Below are 10,833 nucleotides of genomic sequence, written 5' to 3'. Positions count from 1 at the left end.
TAATGACACTAAGCCTAACACAGAAGACCGTGCCAGCCAGAAGCCACTGGCAAGTTCTCTTTTAACAACTTCACTTAGTCATCAAAAGAGGTATGAATTTCAAGATTTTCTCAATCCTCATGAAGACAAGATTGGCCAGCCAAAAGGGACACCTGAAACGAAGGTCTGCCCCCAAAAAGAAACTCAGATTGACATATCATGGAGCCCTTCCGCTGTCTCCCCAGGAGAATACCCAACTCATGTATCTGAAACTTTACTGGAAACTTTAGAGGATTATTCTATAACCTCATGTCATCCTCTTACAAAGGAAAAGAAAATAATCCCTTTGAATGTCTTGCCTTTAGACTCTACTTTAAAATCTAGTACAAAAAGAAGAGCAGTGGTTGTTATTCCTTGTAACACCAAATTTGCAGCGAGAGATAGCTCTAAACTGATACCTTCCAACGAACAGTCTGCTTCGGAGAATATTTATGAATCTACAAGTGCAGGGAATGGTGCTGATAAGCCTCAATGTGATACTGAGAGTGTCTTTTTGGGGTCTGAGCTAAAGAGAAAAGTGAAGACACAGTCACAAAGAAAGAGGAAGTAGCTTCCCCTTCCCTGTCCCCTTCCCCGTCCCCAGCCCCAAGGAAGCAACAATGTTTTACTTTTCCAACAGAACAGTCTTCTTGTCAATTCAGACTTTGTAACTGGTAACTCCTGACTCTTATTCCTTTTCTCACGATATAATAAACTAAGCAATAAGGCCTGAAAATATTTGGCAAATGAATCTAAGACTTTGAAATAGCAAATTTTGTCAGTTAATAAAATGCAGCTACAAGTAAAGAATGAAATTTATTCTCCAGAATCCATATAGAAGTGTAGAGATAGAACATCTTTTCATTGACATTAAACTTGCTACTGTTTATGACTCCATAAAAAAGAAAGCCAAGAGAGGACCTCAAGAGTGTGGACTTCAAAGAGATCAATATTTAAATGCATAAAGAATAACTAAAACAATATTTACCGGACAAGACAAATTAGAATACATCCATTGAGAAGGATCTAGAAGAAGACATTTATTAGAACAAAATGAATATGACTTTACAGATATACAGCATGACTTTATACATATAAAAGATAAAGAGATGTGACATAGACTGTATACTAGTTATTGAAAACGTGCTTTTTAAAATCAAAAAGCAAAGACCGAATATTTGGCACAGAGTACCTGCCACTGAGCAGGCATGGTCAACATTTGCAAGAATAAGAGGAACTATCAAGTGCACAAGAAATAAAACAGTCACGGGCCAGGCACGGTGGCTCATGCCTGTAATCCCAGCACTTTGGGAGGCCAAGGCAGGCGGATCACGAGGTCAGGAGATCGAGACCATCCTGGCTAACACCGTGAAACCCCATCTCTATTAAAAATACAAAAAATTAGCCAGGCGTGGTGGCGGGTGCCTGTAGTCCCAGCTACTCCAGAGGCTGAGACAGGAAAATCGCTTGAACCTGGGAGGTGGAGGTTGCAGTGAGCTGAGATCCTGCCACTGCACTCCAGCCTGGGCGACAGAGTGAGACTCCGTCTTCAAAACAAAATGAAACAAAAAACAGTCATGGTTTTACCCATGACATTAAAATAAAACAACCAGAGACTTGTCTCTGGTTAGTACAGAATGTGATGTATGTGTGTGTATGTGTGTGTCTGTGTGTGTGAGACCTACAGTGGAGGAGGGGAGAGAACTAGTCGGCAATGCAGCTTTTCCCCTCCTCCTACCTTCTCTCTCCCTCATTCTTTGGGCTATGGTGGTATTCAACCGCTTTTTTGTTCAGTTCCACTTTTTTTTCTAACGTATCTCTTGGACCTATTTTTTTTTTAAGGCTAGTCAAGTGAGGCAATGGGAGTGGAGAAGAGATAAAGATTGGGCCTCTTTTTCAAAAAAACAAATTTATTGAGAGATTCATTTACCATAAAAATGCCCACATAAATAACCCACAATAGTACAATAGCTTATAGTTTCTTCAAAGTAGTGAAACCTTCACCACAGTTTTACAACATTTTCATTGCCTTAAGAAGAAATTCCATAAATGTTAGCAATTTCCAGATTCCACAACATAATCTTTGATGTTTATGCTAAATCNACCATTGCCTCATTTTAGAAATTTATTTGCAAAATTATGTTAAAATTATTTCAAAGACTCGAACTTGTGTGACTGACATGAACCTATTTTGAGGTTCAATTTAAGAAACATTTTAAGGTCAGAGTCTCCAAATATCTGTTTATAATGTGCATGTGCTCTACCTCCGGATGATGATCAAATATTGTTGCATGAATTTGTGAACCTGTGAGGGTGTATGTCTAGTACAGTCCATGCTTAATATGCTGGTAACTCACCTTCTGAAATCATTTTTACTATATACAGGTAGCACATCAGGAGGTTTCTGATTTCATACTGATCCAGGCGGTTATACTGGGATACACTACTCCTTGTAGAACTCTGTCGGGTCTATAAGGACAGGATGTTTGTGAAATAGTATCCGTACCATAATTTTCCACAGCCTTTAACTCAGTAACTCTTTTTTTATCATTAGATCAGTTTGGGAATATTCTAAACATAAATCTAAATTTTATATCACAACTTGAAGGTGAATGGGCTGAATCTTTCTTTCCTAGTAATAGCTAGTAGTATCACTAGAAATTACCTTGGGGTCTTCACAAAGATATAGCCATGAATACTGTGTATGTTTCATTCTCATATGCCATGTGTTTTAGTGGTAAAATTTTAAAATAATCATGGCTATTTAAGGAAAGATAACTTTTACATGGAGTGAAAGCATAAGAAACATCTTAAACTTTTTCATTTGAATCTCTCCTTAGAGTTTATTAAAATCCAACCTCAAAATCATGCATTAGAAAATCTATCTTAAGAGCTAATAGAAGCCAGGCATGGTAGCCCACACCTGTAGACCCAGTGCTTTGGGAAGCTCAGGTGGGAGGATCACTTGAGGCCAGGAGTTTAAGACCAGCCTGGGCAATATAGCAAAACCTGTTTCTACAAAAAAAAAAAAAAAAAAGCTGGGCTGTGGTGGTGCATGCCTGTAGTCCTAGCTACTTGGGAGGCTGAGTTAGGAAGACTGCTTGAGCCCAGGAGTTCAAGGCTGCAGTGAGCATACTGATCTGTCACTGCACTCCAGCCTGGGTGACTGAGCAAGACCTTATTTCTAAAAAATATAATAAATAAATAAAATGGGCTAATTATATTATGGTAATTACACTTAGGAGTACCCAGTAATACTTCAAAATTAGCACCTCTACAAAGTACTGATGTGTTCCTCTTATTTAATGACTTTTAAAAAAATATCAGAAATTAAGCATGACAAGATCTGACTTACTTGGGGATTTATATGAATAGAATAACAATAATCTCCTTACAAAATTGCAGTTGTTAAAAACTAATACTTTCAGTTGAGCTAAACTGGGGATGCACCATTGACTAAGGTGGAATTTACTAAGAAAGAACTTTTACTTGGAGCAAACAGGCCTAGGTTCTGATTGCTTGCCTAGCTACTATGTGACTACTAGCAAGTCATTCAACCTCTCTGACCTTTATTTGCCTTAGCTATGACAGTACCTGTTGTCACAATTTCTAAATGGTGTAAAAGAGAAACATTTGTGAATGAATTACTGTTTACCCAAAGGCTCAAGGAACCAGTGGAAGTATAGTTCACTGGCTCTCAAGGGTAACAATACCCAACCAACAGCATCAACATCACCTGGGAACTTAGAAATACATGTTAGCAGGCCCTATTCCAGACGTATTGAATCTCACCCTGGGGTGAGGCCCAGACATCTATTTTTTTAAGCCCTTCAAGTGATCCTGATGCACACTAAGAGCACCATGATATAGGAGAAAAAGTGCTCATATTAGAAAATCTAGGTTCGAGTATGGTTCTGCCATAGCTGGTTGTTCTAAGTCATAATCCCAGTTTTCATTTGTAAATTGAGAGTTGGAATTTTTTTTCTTCTAGACCTTTCTAATATAATTTTATACGATTCAATGATTTTACATAACAACATGGCAAAACTTTACTGGTCTAAAATGAGGTCTCTCTGTCTTAAGGCAGTCACATCTCAAACTTTAATGGTAGGCGTGAAACAACTTGACAGAAGAGTTGGGAGGATATATTCTGATTAAGTGATGCTGGGACCCTAAGATTATCAGTTTCGGGATTTATATTTTTTCCTCCCAAATTAATATCATTACTCTATTACAAAAGAATGAAAGACTGCATTAATCCTGCCAGGATGTGCTTTGTTTTAAATAACAAGGCACATTAGATATTTTAAACTTGAATTTCCCCTCACTAAAATAGCGTGCTAGGGTCAAAGGAGATATTCAGAGTTCGAACACTTGAGGATGAATGCCTCATTCTCCATAAATAGTTTAAGACACTGAAGTAGCAGCTGCCAGTATAGGAAGATACTGCTAAAATATCTAAGAATTATGGGATGCTTTTTGCAGAGCCAGGATGGACTACAGGAGAGTAGAGATGCTCACATTTATACTATAAAAAAATTGTTGCAGCCTAATGTGTCACTAGGGTCATCCTATATATTTAAGTTCTTACATTTTCACCAGTGTTGCCCTGATCTGGAAATCCTGTTGCTCCTTCTGGGATGAGGGAACCTCTTGAATCTTCTCTCTTAATTCCATGTCCATTTTGAAAAGACCCATAAGCTGCAAAAAAAAAAGTCAAGTCCTTGTTGGCAAGAGGAGGAACTGTCAGAAATATTTAAAAAAATAAGTACTGAACTAATTTAAGTAGAGACATTAATATAGGGAATAGATCTTGGACATCTAAAATGTGAAGTTTATTATATGAAAACACCATAAGAAACCATGTAAAAGTGAAGCAACTTTTCACCTTTCAAAACACTTTAGCACGTACAAAATAACAAGAAATTCCTTGGAAGCCATAAAATAAAGCCACACAATTTAAAAGACAATTTTATAGACAAGAAAACTTGAGCCCAGAGAAGGGAGGTATCTGGCTTAAAACTGGTGACAGATAAAGAAACCAGTATTTTTCTCATTATCCTCTATTTTGTCAGTATGCCAAGCTTAGATAAGCTTAGACAAGGAAACCTCGGCAAATAAATTTGACTGCAAGTATGAGTCAGATTTTAATTAAACTTTAGTAGAGATCAAGCTATGTATGGTCTTTATTATGAAATATATCAAAAATACTGAGAAGTAGAGGGCACATTTCTAAACACCCATGCAATGTATCATCTCCAAAAGGTTTAATTACCGGGGTCTTTGTCAGTGCTCAGACTCCCTCTATTGGCAGGTGAAGTAAAGCCACATGGAAACTCATCTCTGGATGTCTGTAATGGAATATGATACCTGTGTTATTTAAACAAATTCGTATATAGGATAAGAAACCTGAATTAACAGAACAAAATGTTACACTGATTTTAAACAAAGCTCACTGTGAAAGTCTAAATCAAATACTAGTAATTAGTATTTACGTGACTCTTTAAAAAAAAAAAGCTACTAGCATACTGTTGTAACCATGACCTCTAGCCAAGTGACATAATTCTAGATAGCCGCAACTGATACAGTCTTTTTTGTTTTTGTTTTTTGAGACAGGGTCTTGCTGTGTAGTCCAGGCTGGAGTGCAGTGGCGTGATCATAGCTCACTGTAGCCTCAACCTCCTGGGCTCAAGCGACCCTCTCACTTCAGCCTCCAGATTAGCTAGGACTACAGGCATACACCACCACACCCAGCTAATTTTTGCATTTTTTTAGAGATGGGGCTTTGCCATGTTGCCTAGGTTGGTCTAAAACTCCTGGACTCAAGTGATCCTCCTGCCTCGGCCTCCCAAAGTGCTGGGATTACAGACATGCACCACGGCGCCCGGCCTGGTAAAGTCTTAACATCATTCAGTTCTCCTCCTTAGAACCAGGGCAACGCTAGAAGAAGGTGTGTGACCAGAAGCCCTAAGGAAACTTGAGCTGCAAAGAGTACAGAGAAGTGAAATATTTCCAAATAATGCTGTCAGATATATGTGGAGGGAGCATAAGCATGAGATACTGTATTTGTAAAGCGAGACCAGCCTGACATTCAGGTAGGTGTAGTATCCACATTCAGCCAGTTGACATGACTGGGAGTCAGGAGCGAGCAAGCCACTAGAAAAGCTTAAAAGCAGTGTCCTCAGGAACGCAGGACAGGCATGACAAATTGGCTGTAGCATTTCATAGGGGGAATTTGCAGAGGAAGCTGTAAATGATGGAGTTTAACCTGCTATCCAACAATACGATGTGGCCAGCCAAAGTGCACAGGTGATCTTGGGCCATATAGAACATGGATGGGGGCAGAAGTTAACAGTTCCACTGGGCAGACTATAAAGTGTATAATTTGGACATTGTATTTTAATAGGGTTACTGGTAAACTGGAGCACATTCGGAAAAGGGGTGACCAAGAAAGCAACGGGTTTTGGGGACCGGGCACGGTGGCTCATGCCTATAATTCTAGCACTTTGGGAGGCTGAGGCAGGCAGATCACTTGAGGTCAGGATTTCAAGACCAGCCTGGCCAACATGGTGAAACCCCATCTCTACTAAAAGTACAAAAAAAATTAGCTGGGCGTGATGGCGCATACCTGTAATCCCAGCTACTCAGGAGGCTGAGCAGGAGAATAACTTGAACCCAGGAGGCAGAGATTGCAGTGAGCTGAGATTGTGCCACTGCACTTCAGTCTGGGTGACAGAGTGAGACTTTGTCTCAAAAAAAAAAAAAAGAAAAGAAAAGAAAAAGAAAAAAAAAGTAAAGGATTTGGAATGACAGATTAGTGGAGATATTTAGCTTGGAGAAAAATTTAGAAGGCACATGTGGAAAGAGTACATTTGGAGATGGGAACAGATGTGTTTCATGTGTCTCTAGAAGACAAAAGTAAGACCAGTGGATAGGAAACCTTTTAGGTCTAATGTGAGAAGGAATGTTTAAATTATTACAATGGCAAAAGGTTGTTTTGCCAAATAGGAGACTGATCACCTCCAAAGTTCCTTCCAATTCTTAAAATTCTAAGGGGAGCAAAAAAAGCACAGACCAATTGTGATAAACTAAGGGTCTCACCAAGAAGTGCTGAAGGAGACTACTAAGGGAAAGGAGAAGCAAAGGAATAAGGAATACAGTTTAGTCCCCAGTGCCTAATATCTTGGAAGTAGAGAATCTTTTGTTCAGTTTAAGTTGAATAAATGTATGAAGCCATACAACAACAGAAAATGTTTAGAACAAAACACAGGGTTCAAAGGATTTGTGGTGTTCTCTTGGACTTTGTTATCCAAAGTGCAATCCTAGGACCAGAAGCAGTCAAAAGCTTGTTAGAAATGCATGCTCTCAAGTCCCACCCCAGGCCTATTGAATTAGAATCTGTTGGCTGGGCGTGATGCCTCATGCCTGTAATCCCAGCACTTTGGGAGGCCGTGGTGGGTGGATCGCCTGAGGTCAGGAGTTCCAGACCAGCCTGGCTAACATGGTGAAACCCCGTCTCTACTAAATATACAAAAATATTAGCCAGGCATGGTGGCGGGCACCTGTAGTCCGAGATATTCAGGAGGCTGAGCCAGGAGAATACCTTGAACCCAGGAGGCGGAGGCTGCAGTGAGCCGAGATCATGCTACTGCACTCCAACCTGGGTGACAGAGCGAGACTCTGTCTCGAAAAAAAAAAATCTGTTTTAACAAATTCCCCAGGTGATTCATATGCACATTAAAGTTTGCAAAGCACTGTATTAGGAAAAACACTGTACATGGAGTAAAAAATGAACTCTTGGCTGGGCACAGTGGCTCATGTCTGTAATCCCAGCACTTCAGGGGGCTGAGGCGGGAGGATTCCTTGAGCTTAGGAGTTTGAGACCAGCCTGGGCTGCACAGTGAGACCTTGTCTCTGCTAAAATTAAAACATTAGCTGGGCGTGGTGGCGTATGCCTTTAGTCCCAGCTACTCGGGAGGCCAAAGCAGGAGGATCACTTGAGCACAGGAGTTTGAGACTACAGTGAACTATGATTGTGCCACTACACTCCAGCCTGGGTGATAGAGCGAGACTGTGGCTTAAAAAAACAAACCAAAAAAAGTGAACTCTTAAGGTTGAGATCATATAGCATATGACCCCAATTCCAAATGCATTCAATAAAACAGGATAAAATTCCAACAGAAACACATTACTACTTACAGAATTAGGCATGGCTGCACAAGAATACAAGGTATCTCGACCTGCTAATCGCTGTATATTTTCCAAAAGTAGTCCAACAAAGGGAAGGTACAATTGTGCTATTTTGGCTTGTTGGTTCTGAAAAAATAATTATTGAGAGCTTAATAGGTATATAATATGTATATATTACAAATAAATGGAGTTGGTTTCATATATCAACTTAAAGACTAAAAAGTAGGCTAACATCCATAACAAATTACTGAAGCATGAGTCTCTTTCTACGAAAACTAATTACCACAGAACTTTGTTGGCATTTGGATTTATCCATGATACAGAATCAAATTATATCCCTCAAGCATAACTACATGAAGTAAAAGGTTTCTGTAAAAAATAGAAGTTGGTATATAAAACAGATGATATTAGTCCCGTTTTTCAGCTCCAGTGAGGGTTGAGCTTCATGAGAGCAGGGACAGTGTCTGTCTTGTTCACTGCTTCATCCCCTGTACCTGGGCACATAGCAGATGGTCAATACATATTAGCTGAAGGAATGAATGAGTAAGTGGAAGAAGTGAAAAAATGGTAAGTTACTGTATTCATTCAAGAAACATTTTTTGCTTCCATTAAAGCTACAATTACAATAATATGAACTTGGTCCCCAAAGTCAATTATAAGACTTGGGAGACTGATATATTTGTAAATATGTAAATAAAACTGACCACCAGGACTCTTAATTAATGTGGTACCTCTTATACAAATTTATTTATTGCTTTCCTCAGCTTATAGACATTCCTCACCAGATACGTATATATACTCAAATCAGAGAAAATAGTAGCTGTGGTGGCACAAGAGTTGCCCTCCATCTTTCATGACTTCAGGTTTTTCTGGAGAATTAGATAAGGCCCTCTAGGGCAAAATGGTCAACATGTAGAATATAGAAGATTACTGGTCTCTTACTATTGTTTAGTTTGCATTTACTATTGAGGTTGAACAATTTTTCATGTGTTAATTGGCCATTTGCACTTCTTTGGTCAATTTCAAAAACCCTTAACAGACTTTCTTCCAACATAGTATCCCATCAGTAATAGTCTCTACCACCAGAAGATTCTGATTTACTAGGTCTGGACTGGTCCAGATGATGCTGATGTGTTTCAGAACCACTAACCTAGTTGAACTTCCTGCTGAAGTCAGGAATGAATGGCCCTTACATGTATCCTTGACAAATAGTTTTTTAAACTTCTTTAAAACTCCAGCCCTTTCATGGGTTCTATTAGAAAAGTCCTTTATCTGAAATACACTCCTCATAAGTTCTACCTCCTAGGTATAGCTCTGCCCTTTGGAGTACAAGAAAAAGTCTACTTCTACTTTTGCATGGCAAACCTTTAAATATGTGAATATAGTTACCATGAATCATCTTAACTAATTCTTTTTTTTTTTTTGAGACTGAGTCTTACTCTGTCACCCAGGCTGGAGTGCAGAGGTACGATCTCAGCTCACTGCAACCTCTGCCTCCTGGGTTCAAGAGATTCCCCTGTCTCAGCCTCCCAAGTAGCTGGGATTACAGGTACCCACCACCATGCCTGGCTAATTTTTGTATTTTTAGTAGAAACAGGGCTTTTACTATGTTGGCCAGGCTGGTCTCGAACTCCCAACCTCAGGTGATCTGCCCTCCTCAGCCTCCCAAAGTGCTGGGATTACAGGAGTGAGCCACCCCGCCCGGCCTTTTAACTCTCATTACTTTCCTTTGTTCCATGGCTTTGGTGTCAAGATTTTTCACTTAGTGATTACCCTTTTTTTGGTGGTTTTCTAATTTTTCAATGTCCCAAGTTGAGATTTAAAAGGCAGTATAGCTAGTGGCTGACAGCACAGATCTTGCAGTTAGAGACATGCACAAAACCCAGTTCTCCCGTTACTAGCTACTTGATTACAATCAAATCACTTAACTATAGTTTTCTCTTTGGTAAAATGGGGGTAATAATAATGATGTCAATTAATGTGAGATATTTAAAATAGTGCTTGGCATATAGTGAGCCCTTAATAAATTTTAGCTGCTATTATTAATATTATGGCTTCTAAATAGGAGTCCATTTTAGTTCTGATAGTGAGTGATCTCTAGGGGAAGAGAAATTACAACTCTCTCAGGGAAGCAGGAACACAGGAAAACATAAAGTCATTGCCAAATATGTTAAAAATTTCGCCTGCACAACAAATAGAATATAACCGAAGAATCTATTAATAGAAGACTAGTTAGATAAATAAAATAAAGTATATCCATATGATAAAATACTATGCAGCTACTTTTTAAAATGCGGTAGATCTAACCTTCAGGCTGTATTGTTAAATGAAAAAAGAAAAATGTATAATGGTTTCTGTTGTATTTTATACATATATATCATATAGGCTTGTGCTTGTATAAAATAGAAGTATAAATAAACTTACAAGAGTAGTTGCTTCTGGAAAGATGAATTGGTGAGTGGAGGTAAGGAATGGGAGACAGGCATTTTGATTTTTGTTTTTCACCATGCATGTGGATTACTTTTTCAAAAAAGGTAAAAAGATTTGCTCACAGCCCAACTAGAATTAGAATCTGCAATTCTCTTAGGTATCAACATTACTTGTAGTGGGTACAAGAACTATACA

At 38.9% G+C, this 10,833-nt stretch overlaps 1 protein-coding gene across 1 annotated transcript in view; it reads right to left on the bottom strand.

The window, feature by feature from the left end:
• The window catches only part of LOC108524410 (dedicator of cytokinesis protein 11-like), a 155,962-nt gene that overhangs the window by 53,994 nt on the left and 91,135 nt on the right, over nucleotides 1–10,833 (bottom strand). Inside the window, 4 exon segments of the mRNA XM_017865480.1 lie at nucleotides 2,376–2,487; nucleotides 4,610–4,719; nucleotides 5,294–5,369; nucleotides 8,218–8,334. Coding sequence (XP_017720969.1) covers nucleotides 2,376–2,487; nucleotides 4,610–4,719; nucleotides 5,294–5,369; nucleotides 8,218–8,334 — 415 coding nt within the window.

Source organism: Rhinopithecus bieti, unplaced genomic scaffold (assembly GCF_001698545.2).
Source record: "Rhinopithecus bieti isolate Rb0 unplaced genomic scaffold, ASM169854v2 scaffold_82990, whole genome shotgun sequence".
Classification (NCBI taxonomy): domain Eukaryota; kingdom Metazoa; phylum Chordata; class Mammalia; order Primates; family Cercopithecidae; genus Rhinopithecus; species Rhinopithecus bieti.
This window is presented reverse-complemented; position numbering and strand designations above follow the sequence as displayed.